Source organism: Eurosta solidaginis, chromosome X, assembly GCF_040869045.1.
Source record: "Eurosta solidaginis isolate ZX-2024a chromosome X, ASM4086904v1, whole genome shotgun sequence".
Taxonomy (NCBI): domain Eukaryota; kingdom Metazoa; phylum Arthropoda; class Insecta; order Diptera; family Tephritidae; genus Eurosta; species Eurosta solidaginis.
Window position 1 is genome coordinate 90,676,431 of NC_090324.1, and position 22,401 is coordinate 90,698,831.

General features: G+C 35.3%; 2 protein-coding genes across 14 annotated transcripts in view; both read left to right on the plus strand.

The window, feature by feature from the left end:
- PlexA (plexin A) overlaps positions 1-22,401 on the plus strand; it is a 739,259-nt gene that overhangs the window by 43,859 nt on the left and 672,999 nt on the right. The gene's annotated exons all lie outside the window — the stretch shown is intronic.
- On the plus strand, positions 13,128-18,900 carry LOC137234171 (uncharacterized). Of its 4 annotated transcripts, none has more exons than XM_067757791.1 (6): positions 13,128-13,294; positions 13,354-13,481; positions 13,538-13,627; positions 14,742-14,920; positions 14,985-15,147; positions 15,723-18,900. In XM_067757791.1, exons 1-4 carry the CDS (start codon positions 13,168-13,170, stop codon positions 14,772-14,774), a joined length of 378 nt encoding a protein of 125 aa, XP_067613892.1. In that variant the 5' UTR covers positions 13,128-13,167; the 3' UTR covers positions 14,775-14,920; positions 14,985-15,147; positions 15,723-18,900. The 4 variants fall into 4 exon arrangements, 3 of the variants coding, with proteins under 3 accessions (XP_067613892.1, XP_067613893.1, XP_067613894.1); XM_067757792.1 differs by having other exon boundaries at positions 13,354-13,478; XR_010947715.1 differs by having other exon boundaries at positions 13,199-13,627; positions 15,710-18,900.

Genomic DNA, 22,401 nt, shown 5'->3' on the forward strand with positions numbered 1-22,401 from the left:
TATTATGCGTGAAAATTATAGCGGTGAGCCCCTAGGTCTCGAATCTTTCATTACTAAAATTGAGTTAATCGAACAATTTGTCGACGAAAATTTAACTGACATTTGTATTTCATATATTAAATCCAAACTCGATGGTAAAGCTCGAGAAGCGATACCAACTCAAGTACTTTCAGTTAACGATATAAAAATAGCACTACGTAACCGTATAAAACCCGAAAACTTCAAAGTTGTGGCCGAAAAAATTGCAGCTTTGCAAGTTAATAACAATAATTACACCGATTTTGCAAAACGCGTCGAGGAATTGTCTGATGCTTTAGAGCGTTCGCTCATTATCGAAGGGATTACTCAGACCAAAGCCCATGAAATGGCCATCGAGCAAACAGTTAACGTTTGCCGATTGAACGCAAAAACCAGTTTAGTCAAATCAATCCTTGCTTCAACCAATTTTTCTGATTCCAAGGACCTAGTAGCTAAACTGATTGTAGAACAATCAAATGAAATAAAATAACGTCAAGTTCTAGCATTTAGAGCTCGGAACAATAACAATTTTAGAAGTTTTCAAAGTAATTACCGAGGTCGAAATTTTCAAAATCAAAGTCGTAACTTTAACAATTATAGCCAAAATAGACCATCTTTTAGTAACAGTAACTATGGCAACAACTTCAATCGCGGCAATCAAAGGCAAAATTTCCGTTCCGGCGGCGGAAATCAGAATCAGCCCAATAATAATAATAATAGCAACAATAGTCGTACTAGCAATAATAACGGTTCTAATACTTCCAATAATAGAGGTAGAAATGCAAGCTTCCGGGCTTTAAACAGGAAAGACCCTCAGGAGCGAACACTGAGGGAGGACGAGACAAATTACTAACTAATTCAGCTCACAGTTTTTCTTCTAAAAATGTTTATTGTCTTAACTTGAATTATTCCGATTTTATACAAATAAATATTACTGGCTCTAACAAATTTTGTACATTTCTAGTCGATACACAAGCCGACATTTCGTTAATTAAAATTTCTTCTCTTAATAAAAATTTGTCAATTAATAGCAATGATACAATTTATATTACTGGAGTAACTACAGATACAGTCTCTACATTAGGTACTTTTACAACCAACTTACACTTTTCAAATTTTTATATCAAACATACGTTGCACGTGGTAGACAATGATTTCAACATTCCATCATATGGAATACTTGGTAAGGATTTCCTTAAAACAAATAAATGCGATATCAGCTATGCAAGATCGCACTTCCCATCCTTCACGGAATGGAAAGCGATACATTTGTTATACCGCCTCGTTGCGAAGTCTATAGAATTTTCGCCTTGGAAAAAGACTCAGAACCACTTTTCGTGGATTCTCAATAGATTTCTGACGGTGTTTTCACAGCGAAATGTATAGTTGATACTAGTAATCCGATGATTAAAGTAATAAACACCACAAATAGCGTAAAATACGTAAACAAGAACATTCAAACCGAAAAACTTTCTAATTATAACGTTTATAAAATCAATAACCCAGTAAAACAAGATAGTCGTATTAAAGAACTTAAAAGCATTTTAGAAAAACAAATACCTAATTATGCTAAAAATAAGCTTATTAACTTATGTTTACAATATTCCGATATTTTTGCGCTAGACAATGATAATATGACAATCAAAAATTTTTATGAACAGAAACTAAGACTAAACGATACGACGCCAGTATAGATTAAAAATTATCGCCTACCGTATTCTCAACGCGAAGAAATAAATAAACAAGTTAATAAATTATTAGAAAACAGTTTGATCGAAAATAGTTGTTCGAATTATAACAGTCCCTTGATTTTGGTACCGAAAAAAGACCTAAATGGCCAAAAATCGTATAGAATGTGCGTTGAATTTAGGGCTGTGAATAAAAAGTTAATTGCCGATAAATTTCCTTTGGCACGTGTAGACGATATTTTGGATAACCTTGGCCGTGCGAAATTCTTTTCTACATTAGATATTTTTTCGGGTTTTCACCAAATCCCACTTCACAAAGATTCAAGAGACATAACATCTTTTAGTACTGATCGCGGAGCTTTTCGATGGAAGGTTTTACCATTTAGTCTAAACGTAGCTCCAAATTCATTTTCAAGAATGATGTCAATTGCATTTTCTGGTATTTCACCCAACCAAGCCTTTATGTATGTAGACGATATAATAGTAATTGGATGTAGCGAAGCACATCATCTCAATAATCTAAAAAAAAGTTTTCGAAACCTGTAGGAAGTTCAACTTGCGACTTAACCCAAAAAAGTGTAATTTTCTTAGGCCTGAAGTAACTTTCTTAAGGCATAAATGCTCAGCAAATGGTTTGCTACCAGACGATTCAAAAGTTGAAGCAATTAAAAGGTATCCTAAGCCACGCGATAAAGATGCTGTCCGAAGATTCGTGGCATTTGCAAATTATTATAGGAGATTTATTCCAAATTTCGCTTCTTTAGCAGCTCCACTGAATCATTTGAGTAGAAAAAAGGTTGAATTTAATTGGGATACGGCATGTGAGTTAGCTTTCGAAAAACTAAGAAAAAGTCTGATTTCTCCAAAACTTTTACAATATCCAGATTTCACCAAAGAATTTTTAATTACGGTTGATGCTTCAAAGTTAGGTTGTGGTGCGATACTGACTCAAAATCATAATGGTAACGACTTGCCAATTTGTTTTGCTTCAAAATCCTTTAGCAAATCAGAACAAAATAAAGCAATAATAGAATTAGAACTTTTGGCAATATATTTTGCAATAAAGCAATTTCGTGCATATATTTATGGCACTCACTTCAAAGTTAAATCAGATCATCGTCCACTAGTTTATCTATTTAATATGAAAGATCCGTCGTCGAAACTTTCCATAATCCGTTTGGAATTGTCCGAATATAATTTTACTATAGAATATATTAAAGGAAAATCTAGCGTAGGTGCAGACGCATTATCGCGAATTTCAATTCAAGAACTTAAAAACTCCAATAACCAAATTTTAGCGGTACAGACGAGGTCTATGACGAAACGTCACGAACAATTACAACAATCGGCTGAAGACATAAACGAAGAAAATGTCAAATTACAGGTATTCGACAAATTTTCATATAATTTTTCCAAGAAAATCCATAGGATAAAAAGCCAAATATGTCATGACAACGATAATGATAAAATCAATTTAAAAATATATGCGCATTTAAAACATAAAAAACTCGAGTTACTTAATATTGTGTGTACTAACAAAATAATGCAATTAGATGAATTACTTTTGAAGCTTGAAAAAGAAGCTGGTAAACACAACATTAAGAAAACAGAATGGCAAAAAGATGATCAGTTATTTAAATATTTTTCTATTTCAAATTTTAAAAGTACAGGAAAATCAATTTTAAAAAATTTAAAAATACTATTAATAGAACCTGTCGAAACAGTTACAGACAACGACAAGAAACTTAAACTAATGGAAATTTACCACAATGACCCGATATCAGGTGGTCACTGCGGAAATAAAAAGCTTTACGCAAAAATACGTACAAAATACTATTGGAAAGGTATGACCCGTGATATTGCCACATACGTCAAAAATGGCAAAAAATGTCTTTTGAATAAAGTCAAGCCAAAAACCGAAGAAAATTTGGTGCTTACACCAACACCCTGCAAACCTTTCGATGTCGTAGTTATAGATACAATAGGACCTTTACCTGAGTCGAATAATGGGAATAGGTTCGCGGTTACCATTATGTGCGACTTAAGCAAATACCTAGTTACAATATCAATCCCTGATAAGACAGCAAAAACAATTGCAACTGCCATTTTTGAAGGCTTCATCCTCATTTATGGCATAATGAAATCAATTAAAACCGATTTAGGAACCGAATATAAAAATGAAATTTTTTCTGAATTAACTAAACTCCTAAAAATCGAACATAATTTTTCTACAGCTTATCATCATGAAACCCTAGGTACAATTGAAAGAAATCATCGGGTGTTTAATGAATATTTACGAGCTTTTCTAAATGATAACTTCCCCGAATGGGACGTTTATTTGAAATATTTTACATTTTTGCATAATACAACTCCTAGTACAGTTTTTGATAATGGATTTACTCCATACGAATTAGTATTCGGTAGAAATGTTACCTTACCAAATGAAGTTAAAAAGGAACAAATCGATTCAATTTACAATGTTGAAAATTATGCAAAAGAAGTAAAATATAGACTACAAAAAACGCATAAAATAGCAAAAGATTTAATTAATAAACATAAAATTAAAAATAAGGATATACATGATAAGAGGGCGCGTCTGTTAGCAATTAATATAAACGATAAGGTAGTAATACAAAAAGAACCTAGAAATAAACACGAAAGCATTTACCAAGGGCCATATATAGTCACAAAAATTGATGGAGTTAATGTCACGGTTTTAGATGAAATAAATAAAAAGGAAAAAACCGTTCACAAAAACCGAATCAATAAGGTAAACTGAATTTTTTTCCCTCATACAAATTTACAAACTAGCTTGTAATTAATTTTAAATTTTCATTACTCTGTTATTGAAGCATGAAATCTCAAATTAAAATTTATATTAATATACGAAAACAAAAATTTCAATTTGCATGTCAATAAAACCAAATGTTAATATGCACGCACTATTTGTAATGAATATAATATATTAATTTAGTGCAATAGAAATTAGAAAACAAATTACATGTAAGTAATTGCATCAATATTAACAAAATTTAATATGTAAAAGAAAAAATTGTTCTGATTGAACGAATGAGAAAAAATGGGAGGAACACCCTAATACAAACATTCATTCAAGCAAAACAATTTAAAAGTCATAGGAAAAAGAAGAATATGACAAATCTGATCAACTTTTCAGATTCTTCTTTTTCTAAGGAAGGGTGGTATAACCGCACTGCGTTACCCGCCTTTACGCAACAAAACACACCCCTGCGTGCAAGTGGCATCGCCGTCAGCTGTTGCTGAACAGCAATGCCAATTGTACTCAGCAGTGGCAACAGCATTCAGCGATAGGGAAAAATGGCAACGCAGCGTGGGTACATATTCAGTGTAGATAGACAACCGGCAAATTAGGACATGAAAATAAAAAGTAAGAAGTAGTGTCTAGAAACTAAAATGAGGGTGATGTAAAACTAAAAATCGAAGAGACTGAAACGTGTGTCGAACGAACTATTGTAAATAAAAAAACAATTAAACTTTAAACCAAATTTTCAACAAACATTTATTTAAAAAAAGGAAACCAAGTGTGTGTGTGTGAAGAACATATTTTTGGTGTCTACGATGGACACCTTAAAAGAGCCGTAACAAAATCCTCAAATCCCTCGCTGGCAGTACTTGGGGAAAAGATAAAGAAACGCTCATGACTACATACAAAGCAATTAGCCAGCCGATTACGTGCTACGCGTCACCCATATGGTCGCCAAGCCTAAAAACACCCACTGGAAGAAACTACAGGCCTGCCAAAATACTGCTCTCAGAATCGCCACGGGCTGTCTTCTTATGTCCCCAGAACACCATCTGCATAATGAGGCGAGAATACTCCCCATCAGGGAGAGAAATGAGATGCTGACCAAACAGTTCCTGTTGAATACCCAGAAACCTGGGCATCCCAACAGACATCTGATTGATGAACCAGCACCGCCTGGGGGCTTAAGGAGGAAATACGGCACCTGAGAACCCAGCCGTATGAAGTGAAAAAACACAAGCAGGTCCTTGGTGAACTCCATAAACAGGCGTCGGACCTTTATGCCGGGAATTGCCCGGTGAATCCAGTGCTTAACGAAAATTATCTAAAACTGGCGGAAGAGGAACGCATACTCCCCAGGGAAACGCGTGTCACTCTTGCTCAACTTCGTTCTGGATACTGTAACAGGTTAAACTCTTACCTATCCAGAATCAACCCCAACATACAAAATGTATGCCCCGCTTGCAACGTGTCCCCACATGACACCAACCATCTCTTCAATTGTAATGTGGAACCAACGCCTCTAACACCCCTTTCCTTATGGTCCACCTCTGTTGAAACGGCATGTTTCCTTGGACTCCCGTTAGAGGATATTGATGACAATTTGTGATCGGTCGCGGCTATTAGGTGGGGCGAGCATTGCTACAACAACAACAACAACAACAACAAAATCTAATTTCACTACCTTAAAAAATTGCATCAACATTATAGCATTCCCGTTATCACGTTTGTGCATGCAATATTGTACATTTATTCGTTCACATACTAGTAGGCACAATAACAACAAGTTTAATGTAAAGTTGCTTTGTCGTCGCACAACAACTAATGTTCGGTTAAAATGGATGGAAATAAAATTTAAAACAATTTTAGTGGCCACGTATTAAATGGTTCAAACTATCGCTTATGGAAATTCCAGATAATGGCTTTCTTAAAAGCACGTAATTTGACCAAGAATATAGAAGGGGTAGTACCGGCAGAAAATGCACCAGAGGATGAAAGGAATATTTTTGAAAGAAATGAAGGTAAAGCCATGAATGGTATTTTTCAATCGCTGGACATAGAACGCGCAAATCTTGTTCTAACATGCAAAACCGCTAAAGAAATGATGGACAAATTGGAAAGTTTGTACGAAAAACAATCGGAAATTCGTGCCATGACTTTGTATGAAGAATATTTTTCACTCAAGATGAAGGATGATGAAACTGTCGCTTCGTACGTAGCCAAAGCAAATCAATTAGCATCAGAGATTGAGCACCAGGGTGAAAAACTCTCTGACAAATTGAAGATGGCGCGTATTAGTAGTTTGCCTGTAAAGTTCAACAACTATAAAACTGTTTGGTATAATACAAAAGAAACTCGTACAATTGATACGCTTATGGCATCATTGCAATTAGAGGATGTGGCGTCGCAGCTAGAAGGCTGACTGTTGAAATCAACGGGAAACATTCAAATTTGTTTAGTTAATGATTTTCCATACGTTTATTTCTAAAGAAATACATAAATTAATACAACATTGAATATTAGGCACATTTTCTGAAATACTCACCGCAGTTCACGCCCTCCTTCTTAGCTTGTTGCGACACCAATGGCATTCAACTACTTTTAAAATAAGCAATTGAGCTCGTACGAAGGAGAGACGCAAAGTGGTGAGTTGAATGAATATTTGAGAACATTGAGAACAAAAATTGTAAAGACAGTAAACGAAATAACAGAAGGAAGCGAAATACTCTTGCCAGTGTTCGGTATTTAAATGAAGAAAACTTATCGATTGTGGATTCATAACATCCCCCACCCGTGAATCACTATGATTCACCATTGTCGACGTCAAGCGCGGCTAGTTTGGATGTCGGACGACGAAGAAGGCCTGCTTTCGTTCTGATGTCAGCTCGCCTTATTTCACCATCGACGCCTTTATACACTCGTTCCACTACTCCATGGCTCCCACTGACGTCGCGGCATACCAGCATCGCAAATGAAGACGAGGTCGCCCTCCTTCAACGGTTTGGTTCGAGCACACCATTTGACGCGCCTGGTTAATGTGGGTAAATACTCAAGTATCCATCGTTTCCAAAACCACTGCCGTAATTGCCGCGCTATCTGCCCCTGTTTTCGTAATGTCCATGTTTTTTCTTCCGGCTCAGTTAGCCGCGGAGTGTTCGCGGTATTAGCTTTACCCAACAGGAAGTGGTTAGGCGTAAGCGGCTCATCCTGGTCAGCTGATGTTGCTACGTGCGTTAACGGACGGGAGTTAACAATATTTTCAGCCTCTATAATGGCGCTTTGTAAGGTATGCTCCCGAGGCGACATTTCTTTTAAGATATAATACAACGCTCGCTTAACGCATCTGACCATCCGTTCCCAAATACCTCCTTCGGACGGGTTACTTGGCAGTTAAAAATCCACTCAACCCCTCTGCTTGATAGTTCACTCTGCACCTTCTCACAGTCGAAAACCTCGTCGAAACGCCGAGCTATCTGGTCGACACCCACAAAGTTCTTTCCGTTATCGCTTCGAAATCTTACAGGTACTCCTCGACGATTGGTCAAATTTCGAATAGCCAAAATGCACGAATCCGTCGTCAAGTCATGCGCCACTTCTAGATGTACGGCGGGAATGGTTAAGCAGGTGAAAAGTGCTATCCACCGCTTTTCTGTCCGCCGCCCAATGGTAACTGTTAGCGGCCCAAAATAGTCAAGTCCAGTGTAAGTAAATGGACGGACAAACGGCGTCAATCGATCCACGGGAAGCTGACCCATTATTGGCGTAAACGGTTTAGCACGCTCCCACTTACATACCTGGCAACTCGATATCACCTTTCGCAATTCTCGCCTTAGCTGGATGCTCCAGAAGTTTTGCCTTATTTCTCCGATCGTAGCTTCAATATTTTGATGTATCATACGCTGGTGGTAATCGCGGATAACAAGAGTGGTAATTGCATGCTTCGCAGGCAGGATAATTTGATGAACCGCCTCGAAGGATAAACAACTTGCAGCTTCGATTCTCCCACCTACACGCATAACCCCATCGCTATCCAAAATCGGCGATAGGCTTCGAATCGTACTATCAGTAGGCGCCATCTGCTTCTCCTTTAGGTGGCGTATCTCTGAGGAATAAAAGGCAGCTTGAGCCTGGCGACATAGTAGCTTGTCAGCTAAATTTAACTCCGAGCTGGTTAAACCGAATTGTTCCTTTGGATCCGATTGATGGCGCACACGCTTGATAAATCTTAGAACCCACGCGGTTGTTCTTTTTAAACGCATATACGACGAAAAACGACTGAAATCGATGAGGGCCGAATTGGTAGCTACGAGCAGGGAGGCGGCCCCAACGACTTCGGACGTTGCAACAAGATCGGTGCGATCACCAACATCTTGCGGCCAAAAACTGTATGCTGTTTTAAAAACGCAGGTCCTATAAACCATCGCGATGTGGTGGCTAGGTCGATGTCTTGAGCACGGCATGTAGCGTCGTCCTCAACATTGTCCAGAGTTGAGACCCATCGCCAATATTGGGGCTCCGTCGTGGCAAGAATCTCTGCCACTCGATGCGCTACGAATGGCGTATATCGACGTTGTGAAGACTTGATCCAGCTGATCACCGTTGAAGAGTCGCTCCAAAAAATGCTCGAGTGAACTAAAACTTTATGTTCCTGAATTACCATCTGCGCCATACGCGTCCCAAGCACTGCTGCTTGTAACTCAAGCCTTGGTATCGATGTATTTTTCATGGGCGCGCACTTCGTTTTGGCACATATTAAGGCAGTTCGGATGCCTTCGCTTGTTGTGAATCGCCAGTAGCACACAGCGGCATATGCCTCCTCACTGGCATCCACAAAGACGTGGAGTTGTAGCTGCTTCGAGTCGTATCCAGGAAAGTAATGACGCCCAACTTGTACCTGCGCGGCTTTATTTACATTGGCTTTCCAACTTTCCCACCATGTGTTCATATCAGCAGGAATCGACGTATCCCACTCAATTTTTCGGCGCCAGACTTCGCGTAGTAGTAGCTTCGCCCCAACCGTGAGGTGGCACAAGAATCCTAAAGGATCAAAAATTGACATGACGTAACTGAGAAGCTCTCTCTTTGTCGGCGATCGACTTCCCTCGATTACATCTTTTTTCACACGCGGAAACCTGAGTTCATACCTGAAAGCATCATCTTTCGGCTGCCAGAACATACCTACGACTTTCGTCGCTACTATATTTGATCCGCCAAAGTGGATGTTCTCTTCAGCGCTATCACCCTTTTCCCGGAGTGAGTTAGCCACATCAGACGAATTTGAAATAAAACCACTCCTTTGAAACCCCTCTGCTCTATGGATGTCGCGCACCTGCTTGGCAACACGAATCGCTTCCTCAACTGACTGGGAACTGTCAAAAAAAGTCGTCAACATAATGGTGCTTAATTATAGCTTCTACGGCGCGAGGCAAAGTTTCTTTATGTTGTAATGCATTTAAGGTTTTTACGTACTCTGCTACACTCAGAAAAAAGCACTTACCTAAAATGAGGAAATCACTTCCTAAAAAAAATTTCCATAGATTAAAGAAATATTCTATGAATTGAGTAAAATTTTTCTATTTCTGTATAAAAAGTGTCATTAATTTGAGGAGAGATTTATCTTTGTTTCTGAAAACCGGAATATAATGCTGCCACCCTTTCTAAATATGTTAATGAACTTTGGTCCAGGCATGCTTAATCAACGAACCGATATCATTTCGTTACGATAATTAACGTTAGTAAACGAAACCAAGTCATTTCGTTTCGTTTATTAACGTTAAGAACGTCAAATTAACGAAATGATTTTGTTTCGTTTTCTGCCATATCAAAACGAAATCAAATCGTTTTATATATAATTTTCTTCCGATCTGTTTGAATAATATTTATGTATATTTTAAGCAAGGCAGATCTATTGTGTTGGGTGCAAATAAATTATGTTGATTATTAATTTCAAACTACGCTGGCAAAGCTGATTGATGGCGGAGTCATTAAAGGTGAAAGCATTAGCCAAGCTGATTGCAACTTTTCTCATGAATTTTGACAGTACGAATATTTCTCAGAGTATTTTTGACATTACCACCAACGAATTGCACAAACAAATTACATGGATTTTGTTTGTATGTCCGCTCGCTGTTACCACCTTACGGCTTCACCATGGCTATAGCATTGCCAGCACAATTCAAACATAAAGTATCACGTTTTTGTTAACGTTTTTAACGTTAACGAAAGCTTTTCGTTTCGGTTAAAAACGGGATACAATTTATCTTGATAATTTCTTTATCGATAATATTTCGAAGTGTTTCAACGGAAACGGTGGAAATTTTTTGATAAACGATTAGCTTAAGGTTAAGGTGCATCCCTGCTTTGGTCGTGTTTTTTACGCATATGCGTTTGCGCTTAAATTTCAAATGGAGAAATTTGAGCGCTTATATCTTCATACAAAATTTAGGCGCAAACGCATATGCGCGTAATAAAAGCACGACCGCATTTCGCCCACTTATGTTGCGTTTAATTACCAGCATTTATCTTAGCTGCCAAAATTAAATGTCACGCAACGCGCCACAAAAGTTTTATTAGACATCGCCTTAAACGACGCCTCATTTCGCGTTTTTTGAAAATATCTCTTGAGAGACATTAATATTTTATTTTCCGCTTTTTCACGAAAAATATAATTTTAATTTCGAAAAACTAAATACAAGCAAACACAAAAATTTTCAATAACACAAAAATTTCCAATAACACAAAAATGGCATTCAGGTGTTTATGGATATGGCAGAAAACCAAAAACCAATTCGTTGGCTAGGGTATGGTTTAGGCGTTAGCGTTATGGTATGTCACCATTAATCGATTTCATTGATTTTCATAAACACAAATCACACAAGAAGATTGCGCATTGCGCACGTAAACATTGGATCAGCTAATTTTTATGGGCAATTCTTACGTTGTTTTCCCTTAGCTCTTGTTTTTTTCTCCCTTTCTTTTATTCGCTCAAACAGTCAACTGTGACGTAGATGCGCAGAACGAAGCAATTTTGAACTCGTGAATGCTCAAACTGGGTATGTGATTTGTGTTTCATAAAGTTGGTTCGATCAGCTGTTTTATATGATTAAGGTTAAGTCACCATTAACAAGCCCTTTAGCAGTACATCTGATGCAACAAGCAATAAGAGCCAAATGCATTTTTGAAGCGTTTTCCAGTTTGGCTATTTTTTCCAAAATGTTTGATTCAGATAGGTCATTATGGGTAACAAAACCAAAAAACTATTTTGTTGCAAATGAACAACTTTAGCTGTTTTGAGCAAAAGTCATGAAAACTTGTATGATAGCAGGTGCAAATACCAGCAACGCAATGTTATTGCTTGTTGTCACGTGCATACTGCGACGTAGTAGAGCTGGAGCAACGCATGCAGTACGAATGAGCCATTTTCCGGTCGTAGGTAAATAACCAAAAATAATAAAAAAAATATATCTTAATTTAAATTGATAACAATGTGGCATCTGCTGCAAACTTGTAGGGGTAAGTATTGGCGTCAATTTTCATGCGCTGATATCGTGAGGCCAACATTATGTTGGTATCAGCGCAATATCTTAATGCAATCGCATGAAAGGATTTTTTAATAGTGTCTTTGCATAGAATACTTCCTGATTCAATTTTTTGTACTGACGTTTTATGAGACTACACTGAAATTTGACACATTGATTTTTATATATGGAAGTCTATATCCATCTCGATTTCTTTATACCTGTAAAAACCATTGGTTATCCAATCAAAGTTATAATACCCTGTGTACAAGTACAGCTGTGAATAAAAAATCCAAGTAAAAAGTGTTACTGACATCACTGGCGCCATTGCGACATGTGCCGAATTTATGTATCACTCTCAGTATGAGCGCAATAACGCAACGCCAAGCAGATATACAAACATCGACTTGTTCTCAACAACACTTTTGCCCTCAACTAAATAGGCTTTGATTTTTAGTGTCGGCAAAGTATCGATATGTGCATACCTTATTTTCGATTCGATACATAGGTATGTACATATCGAGCCCAGATATTAATAGTCATCGATTTTTGTATGCAAATAGCTTGAATGTATTAAAAATAAAAATCATTTGAAACGATTTACTTCCGCGGAGATTGACAGAGAGCATCTGCTCCAAGTTTTGGTACGCTTCTTTTAATTACTTCTACAAACTATTATTATTATTGTGTCAAAAAATATTTTCATTCTAATTATAGCATCGATAGCTTTTGAATGAAACCCGATTGTTACAGTAATAAAAAACTGCCCGTACTATCGATATTTCCATCACTAGTTCTCCATCATTATTTCCTGGCGTGTCGAAATTAAATGAAATTGTAATATTCCTCACTTTTTTGGCAAAATATATAAGCCTTCAAGATTGCAATTCTCGTAAAATTTGTCATAAATCAATCGTTTTTAAGTATAAATGCATATATTAATTATTGCTACATTTTTACATATTCGTTCATCTAAATTTTTTTAGTCGGACTTTCGAACTTCTTTGTATGTGCATACATACTTATGTATGAATGTATGTTCTGTTTCTTTGCCGCTAAAATAGCGTGAAAATTGCAATCCACGTACAAATCGTCGCAAATAAAGCATTTGTAAGTAAATAAAGCATAATAAATAAGTCCTTTGCTAAATTTTTACATATTGATGCATCGTTTAATTTCTTCATTAGTGTGTTTACAAAACATTTATCCGATTGTGTGCGCAATGGCAGAAGAATTAAAAAATTTAATGGAGAAACTGCAAGGAGGAGTATTTTTTGAACTTCTTAAAGGTAAGTTATTGCTTTATATTTTATAGTTGTTATGCTTATTTAATACTTTAAAAATAAAGATAATGGCTTTACAATTGGAAGCTTACGTCATTTGAAACCAAATCATTTGGATACCCTGATTGACAAATCTCTGTTTGGACAGCGCGTAATATTTGAGAGAAATCTTTTAAAATGGCAAGCGGAAGTAGTAATAAAACATAACATTTTTAATCATAACATATTTAAAATAATTTTTGTTCACAGGATGAAGGAGGTACTACAGAGACATATTGCTTATCGGAACTCACGCCACCAGCCTCAAGTTTCAACAGTGGTGTTAGAAGTTTCTACGATGTAAGTGTACTGGCTGCTAAGAAATGAAAATCGGTGCCAAGTTCGTCTTGACTTTGCGGAGGGGGAGTGTGAGGCGGAATGGGAGTGGAAGTGTGGGGAGGAATGGGAGTGGAAGTGGGAGTAGGAATGGGATTGGAGTATTAGTAGTAAGAAAGGGATGGGAGCAGGAGAAGGCCCAGGAATGGAAGTGGAAGTGAGAGTAAGAACAAGATGGGAGTGTTAGTATGAATGGGAATGGAATTGGAGTAGGACTAGGATTGGGAGCAGGACTAGGAATGGAAGTGGGTGGTAGGGCTGGGAGTATCAGTATTAATTTATTATTTTAATTAAATGAAATCACAAAATGCATTTGCTTTCTATTAATTTTATTGTATAAAAAAAAATAAAACCTCCGGGCGTTATTTCACTGCACCAGTGGTGATCACCAAAACAGCGCACTTAATTTTTATACAGTATTTACAACTGTTTTGTATAGCATTTTCAAAACTTGTTACAGAAATCTATAGAAGATATTCTCAATGAAACAGCTAGTGGAAAACAAAATATCACAGTAGCTTATCAAAATTGAGAGCAGACGGGATCATCTTAAAGAAGAGAGCATTAGAGGAATCCCTTGAAACGAATAAACCAAATTATGCTTTGCCGGGTAAGTTATGGAAAAATTATAAATAAAGGGGAAGGTAAAAGACAAAGAAAGAGGATACAAAGAGAAAGAGGAGTGTAAATAAATGGGGAAAAGCAGGGAAAAAATGTAGTGAAATATGCATAGAAAGGAAATGGTACCGAGAAAAGGAAGGGCAAATGAAGGGGGGGGGGGGTGGTCAGGGTCAATAAGGAGGGAAAATGTGAGAGATATAGAGAAAGGAAAATAAAGAAATAGAGAGAATGGGAAGGATTGCGTAGAGAAGAAATTGGGAAAAGAAAGAAAATGGAGAATGATAGAGAAAGGAAAGAGATTTTTAAATTTGGGTGACAAATTGTTTAACTTCACTACAGCTATTACTGAATGAAGCTGCTATTTTTTTTACTCACCACTCAACTATTATTACAAGCTGCGCATTAATTCACTACCCCCACTCTGTTTTTTCTAATGGCAATGTATTGAATTCTTTAGATGGTAAGGAAAGTAACGATCAAGTTTGGCTGAAGTATAATATTGAACCTTACGACGAAGTGGTACAAAAATGGAAGACAACATTCGCAGTCAGACACAGCTTTATGAAGAACGCTGAAAACTTTAATTCAATTCTAGAAGAGTGGCCACTCTATAAACAAAGCTTTGGATATTCACTGGTATATTATTACTGTATCTATTTATATCACCACGTATTAACACTCACAACGTTTTTATGTGAAGATTGAACTTGATTTTCAAAAGCTCTATCCAGAACGGACTAATTTGTTGTTTGATAAATGGAGCCGGTTTCATCAATCAATACCATTTTTGTTTGACACTCATATCAAGGATGCAAACAGTTTACATATATGGAAGCGACTCAAAGAAGGAATTTTCACAAGCGGTTGGTGTGATTTAGTCCACTTTTACATTATATAATTCTTGAGTTAAATTCTGCGTATGTTGCCTTTTGGCTTTTCTGTAAGTGTTTACTTTTGTAAATGTTTCTTACAACAAATGTAAAATAAAAACTGATGTATATTGGAACAATTTTCCGTCATCCTTTGTCAAATTTGGTTTGGAGACAAACCGGTTTCGGCGTTGTGCCATCATCGGTATCGATTTTCGTTCGACACTGATGATGGCACAACCGGTTTGTCTCCAAACGAAATTTGACAAGGGATGACGGAAAATCGTTCCAACATACATCGATTATCCACCCTGTCGGAAAATTAACAAAACCAAAAGAAAATAAAAACCGTCATACATTCTTGTAAGGAAATAGATTGAGAGAGGGAGAGATAACAAGACAAAATTAAAACATCTTGACTGTACGGACGCAGTCTTACTCTTCCCCAGTACATACACTTCCTTTGCATCTGACGCAGCAGTCTTGAATTCATGGATTTTATAATGTAAAAGCGGACTTACTTTTATTTGCAATATAATTTAAAATGTTAACAAAGTTGCAATACCCAGATGTAAAAGATTGCGTGGTATTATATCTCCTTCATTCCGTTTTGGTGCCAACTGGCAGACAGTATAAAATTTGCCCGCAAAGCCGGAAAAAGGTTATAATAAAACCAACAATCAGCGATTCCCGAAACAGCTTCTTACTTTTTGCGTGTACACAAAGTGAGTTGCAAGCAAAAGTAAAATTAATGGTGGATGAGAAATTCAAAGACAAAAATACTGTATATCCGATTATATGTGCTGTGGGACTCGACGTTTTTGAACTTAGAGAATATTATATTTATTTCGCAGATATATATTACAAGTTCCAGAACTTTGTAAAATGTGTTGATGGTTGTTTCAAAATATTTCATGTCTTAAATTTAAAGTATCCATTTGAGTGTAATTTAGTGTGGCTGCTTATACAGAAATATTTTTATAGTATTAACTTAAAATGTAATGATAAGTGTGTTTCACTTTGCGGAATTTTAAACGACTTAGAAAATATTTCAGTGGAAACTCCTGTTTAAATAAGAAAACCATATATGTAATACTTCTATATAGGCAGTAAAGCCTAGTACCGTACGAAAACAGTACACACAGTAATCACATATACATATATATTTTTTTACATGAACAATTTGAATCAATTTTACACGTATACAATACATGCATACTCTAGTATCGAAATTGCTTGGATATGTTTTCGGAATTTTTTACATTGAAAATATAGGTAAGAAGCAATGTAGAAGTATTACATATATGAAGAATACAAGAAAATATACAAGTCTGTATACTTTTTTTATAAAAATAAGTACTGTTTGTAAAAAAAGACAAAATGAATTTAAAATGTTATGCTTGTTCAAGAATATTTACACAATGTAAAATCTTGTTTTATCACGTAAAAAATGTGCATACTTTAGCAACAAATGACTTATTTCAATGCGGATTTTCAAATTGTAATCAAAATTTTCCAAATTTCAAAGCTTTTAAAAAACACATGCGAAATGAGAGTAAAAGATATTGTACCAAAAACAACTCAGTTAGTATAAGCAACTCAAATGAAACATCGTCGAATACTTGTGCAGCTATTGTTGTGATTACAATAAGACTTTTTCTGTGCCAGATATCAGTATTGGGGAAGGTTATTTAAAGTTTTCATTACACCATTTTTGCAAAAAGAAAGTTCCAAGAAGAGAAACAATACAATTGCAAAGAGAAGTCACAAGCTTAATTATAAATCCAATAAGAGCTAAAATAATAAATATTTTAAATCATTTTGACTCAAAAAATCTACCAGATTTAAAAGCTAGTCTACAGGATTCGGCTTCCTGTTGTAACGATCCTTTCAAAGACAAATTCTGAGTATAAGCTTATTAAAACTCTAAAAGAGCTGGATCTTTATGCTGCTCCAAAAATTATTCAGATTGATAATTCAGTAAGATCTTTGCAAATTAAGCATGTCGCCAAGCTTGATGCTACTGTAGCAAAAGGCGTATTGTTCCCAATAAAATTCCAAATTAAGAAATTCTTTGAAATACCAGGTGTATATGAAAGTTTTGAGGAAAATATGAAAAGCCTAGCAATAGATAACACTTCTTTAAACAACTTTATGAACGGAAAAACATAATAAAATAGAAACTAAGTCAGCATTTATAGAAGAATTTGACAAGTTGCGAAATAACCTTAATTATGAGAAGGATATTGTACAAAATGATTTTGGAAACACAGGGATTACTGAAAATTCTATTTTTAATAAAATACATAACTTTCATGTTACTGAAAACTATTATGTTGATATATTACATGATATCCTAGAGGGCGTATTGAAATATGGTTTTTGTAATATTATCCTTCATTATATCAATCAGAAAACTTTTGATTTGGAATTTCTTAATCTTCGGAAACAAAATGTTTACTATGGCGAAACTGAAAATGTGAACAAATCACCTTCTTTGCAGTTGCATCATATAAAATCATTTAACTTGAAGCTTTCCGGTCGAGAAATGCTAACATTTGCTCATTTTTTTACTTTGATTATTGGAGTCGTAGTAGAAAGACATGATATCGTATGGAAATTTATTTTGAATCTTATAGAGCTATTGGACTTGTTGTTATTGTCTGAGTACACGAGCTTAGATATGATAAATTTAAAATCTCATATACAAACTCATAACAGGGATTACCCAATAATTTTTTATGATACTTTGAAACCAAAGCACCATCTTCTCATCCACTACTGTAGAGTGCTTGAACGTTCGGGTCCCTTGAAATTGCTCTGGACACTACCTTTTGAATCAAAGCATACATTTGAAAGAATATGCTAAAAATATTACATCAAGAAAAAATTTAACATTCTCTTTAGCCATTAAGTTTGCATTAGTATTTTTGGAAAATGTAACTAATTTCGAAAATATTGAAATTTTACTTGGTAAAAAAATAGGTTTGCTACAATGTTCTTTGTATTGGACGCATTTACAGAGTATGTTTAATAATGAAACACTGGAAGGGTGTGTATGTTATTTAAGTTTCAAAAGGTATAATACATTGTATAAACGGAATTTTATTATATTTTTTTATGATCCCAATTTTTCCGCTTATCAAATACTTGAGATTTTCACAAAGGATAATAAAACTTTCATGTTTTGTGAAAAAATTAGTATTCTAACATATAATGCACATTTTTTATCGTACGAGGTTGGTGGGAAATGGTCAGAATTTAAGCTTTTTAACGCAGATAACTTAAAAATCCACCAATTCATCTTTATACAGTTCAACATCGAATGTTTTTGAGGCCAAAGCAGTTCTTTTAATATCGATATACATATATTGACAAATTAATTTTTACTTCTGTTATTATTACTATGTATATTATTATGTATAATATTAATTATGGTTGTAAATGGATTGTTTGGGCTGTCCGTTATATCCAAGGCAATTTAAATAATGATTTCACCTGGAAACCCGTTTTTTGTAAATTGCACCCTAGTATTATATTAAAAAAGCATTAAGTGCAAAAGATATTAAACAGTTCCGGTTTAAATGTAAAAAGGTGTTAAAAAAATGAACTTGGTATTTATATAACGGACATGCTTATATACACACATATGATTAGTACATGAATAAAATTGAAATAAACCATATGGTCATAGCTATGTAATTTTTTACTGTCTTGTTTAATTCCTGAAATAAAAATAATAAAACTAATTAAAGAAAACCCGAGGAAATATTTTGTTTTTTAATCTACCCCAGATTTAAAGATATATTTTCTCCAAAGGCTGGAAAAATTTAATCAATTTTTAGGATTTTTTTTCTCGAAAGTAAGAAATTTTTACTACTTTAAAGTAGAGTATTACTCATTTTGAAAAATATTTTCTCCAAATACCGGAGAAATAGAACTCATCCTTAGGATTTTTTTTTCTCGAAACTGAGCAATTTTTAGTATTCTTGAGTAAAATATTAGTCATTTTAAAGAAAAATCTTCTAAAAATTCAATACAAATATTTTCATATTATAAGAAAGCCTCTTCTCTTTCTTACGATAATCCCTATTCCTTTTGAAGAAATGCTTTTCAATAAAACAAATACTTCTTTCCTATTTTCAACCAATTTATTATTTATTTTAAAGAAAATACTTTCATAAATTCTATACAGTTATTTCCTTATTTTATTAACACATTTTTTCTTTTCTTAGATAATTTTCCTAAAACCGTGGAAAAAAAATATCTTCATTTTTAAGAAAATTACTTACCTTGATTGAGGAGAACTTTTCAATGGCGCAAAATCATACCTGTTTTTTCTCAGTTTGATAGCTATTTTCCTCAGATTTAGGAAATTTTTTTTTGAGTGTATACAAGGCGAGCAGGCGGCACCGAAGGTCATTACCTGCATCTCGTAAACGTCGGGCTCATATCTGTCATCGATCCTCCACAGAAATCTCCGCGCGTGTCTATCTTCTGGCTGCACTAAAACTTGGTGGAACATTTCTTTAATGTCACCACAGACTGCGACGGCGCCCATTCGAAAACTAAGTAAAACATTCGCCATCAGCTGGTAATCTTGTGGCCCTTTTAGCAAATAGGAATTCAGCGACACTCCCTCAACGGCTGCAGCTGCATCGAACACTAGACGTAAATTTCCTGGCTTGTTGAGGTTTACGACTGCGAAGTGAGGGAGGTACCATTCCTTCGGGTGAGGCAAGTTGATCTCGGCGGGTGTCAGCTTCCGAACGTAATCGCTGTCTATGTACTTCTGCATAATGCCTTTGTAAGCGTCGGCAAAATTTGCGTCTTTTTTCATTCTTCGCTCGATCCCACACAACCTTATTTTAGCCATTACATAGCTATCCGGCAACTGAACACAGTCGCTCTTCCACAGCAGGCCCGCTTGGTATCTACCTCCTACTCGGCTCGTGTGTCCCTCACCTTTCACGGGCGGTGCCGCTCTGACTCCGAAGTTTTCAATATCGAAATATCGTTAGTTTGTTAGTTATTTATTTATTACGGCTTAAAGCCTAATTCAAGATACAAATAGTACTATTCTATCTTATAGGTAGAGTTTTACAAAATTCATATAATTTTGCCTTAAAAACTAAGATTTCATTGCAGTTTTTAATTTCCAATGGGATCTCGTTGTAACCCTTTAGGCCTTTGTAAAAAATGTTTTGCTTATCTATTTCTGTTCGAAAAAATGGCAATTTAAAATTATGTCTATTTCTAGTATTTATATTGTGTGTTTGCTCCACTAGAACTACGTTACTACTTAAATATTCAGGTACATTTCCGTGTTTTATATTAAATATCAACTTCATGGTATGAAAATAAATTTTTTGCATGACACTCAACCAGTTCAACTTTCTTAACATATCAGCCGTTCTAGCATCTCTACGTTTTTTAAGTATAAACCTCATACATCTATTTTGAAGCTTTTGTAGCTTATCAATTTCTTTGTCCGCTATTATGAATAATATCGATGGGCAATACACAAAATGTGGTTCAATAATAGATTTATAAATAATTATTTTATATTTTTCTTGCATATACTTGGTAGATCTCTGCACAACACCAATATTTTTCGCGACTTTCGCAACTGTGTAGTTTATATGTTCTTCAAATTTAAGTTTGTTATCAATTATAATCCCTAAATATTTTATGCTATTACCTTTTTGTATGGTTTCATTATTTATTTTTAGCCCACTTAAGTCCTCATCATTAATATTTTTTCTTGCTATGACCATATATTTGGTTTTGTTTATTTAAGCTTTAGCCTATTCGCACATAGCCATGTGTATAAATTGTTGAGATCATTTTGCATTTTTAATACCGCAGTAGTAATATTATTGTCACTGATCATAAGTAATGCACCATCCGCAAATAGTTTGATATCACAGTCTTGTATCGCATTAACTATTGTGACGGACTTATTCCTGCTGAGGTATGCCCAGTCCGTCCAGGGTTCCTATATTTGATGGGAGAACCTATTCCGATGAAAACAAATAGACAAAGGAGTTCTGAAAAACGTTATAAAGTTTATTTAAAAAATTCAATGCCCTTAAGAGCTACTCCTATTCTTTGTCCCTGTCTAAATAAGAGTAGCTGAGGTAGAACCCCTCTGCTAGCTCTCCGTCAGTTGGAGTAGAAACCTCCTACTGAATATAAAATAATTCACGAAATGAAGTAGAAACCTTCAGGTCGTGTTGGTCAGTGGTAGAAGCCCACTGACTCGTATGCCTATCTCCTAGCTTCTGATCTTACAAGCTAATTTGCCGCCCTTATATACGATTTTGTACGCCGGTCGACAGTTATTTCCTAGAAACAATTCATTGTAATAATTCCTCAGTTATAAAATTATGTAGGACTGCACGCAGGCAGTCAGTAATTTTACAATAACAATTAAAAAAGTTGGAAATGCAAAAATCGAATTCTAGTTTAACGCTACTTTCGCTGTATTCTATTGGTACATACATACGCTTACATGCTGACATGCGTTTTCCCTCTTTCCATTATCATACATATGGTGGTACATCGGTATATATACATATATGCATATTTTCGATCATGTATGACGATCCGCTATCCCGGTATTTCATATCCCAATTTTAGGGAGCCCTAATATACATAGCGAACAATGTGCCAAATCATGATTCAATCAGAAGAGGTTTGCTCGACAGATGAATTTTTTGACAATTGCAGCCATTTTGCTCCCAAATCGAATTAACATCCGTTAACAGTGTTGTTTCTTTGCAATTTTTCGAAAAATATTAGTAGTAGAAATAGGAAGCAATCAGTTTACAAATCCCCGATAAGTACTGAAGTGCATAATTCCTTAGAACATTTATTTTAATTTTATGATGAATTTATTAACTATGCCATGATCTATTAGTGTGGCTGAACATAGGTAATTTTTTGAAAAGTACGGACATCAAGGAATCGTGCACTTTCGTAAACCTATGAACAGACGAAGCCTAAACCACTTCAAAATTCATCGTTCAACGTCAAAAACTCGACTAGTAAATCGATTTACGTAAAAATGTAATTAGTAAATATCGGAGATGCCATAACGAAATGTACTCATTGAGCATGTTAACTTATTCATTCCGTACGTTCGGAAAATTCGTCACCATTTAAGAATTTGGGGAATCGGTTTATATTTGGAATATTATGTAGTATATACTTATTTGATATATTCGGACTTCGTGAGGTAGTATG

Bases quoted from the DNA above. Each gene is read 5' to 3' on its own strand.
- LOC137234171 (XM_067757791.1), top strand. From the start codon at position 13,168: ATGCATCGTTTAATTTCTTCATTAGTGTGTTTACAAAACATTTATCCG. The intron at 13,482-13,537 runs GTAATAAAACAT...TTTTGTTCACAG, and splicing joins TAAAATGGCAAGCGGAAGTA to GATGAAGGAGGTACTACAGA. The intron at 13,628-14,741 runs GTAAGTGTACTG...TGAATTCTTTAG, and splicing joins GTGTTAGAAGTTTCTACGAT to ATGGTAAGGAAAGTAACGAT.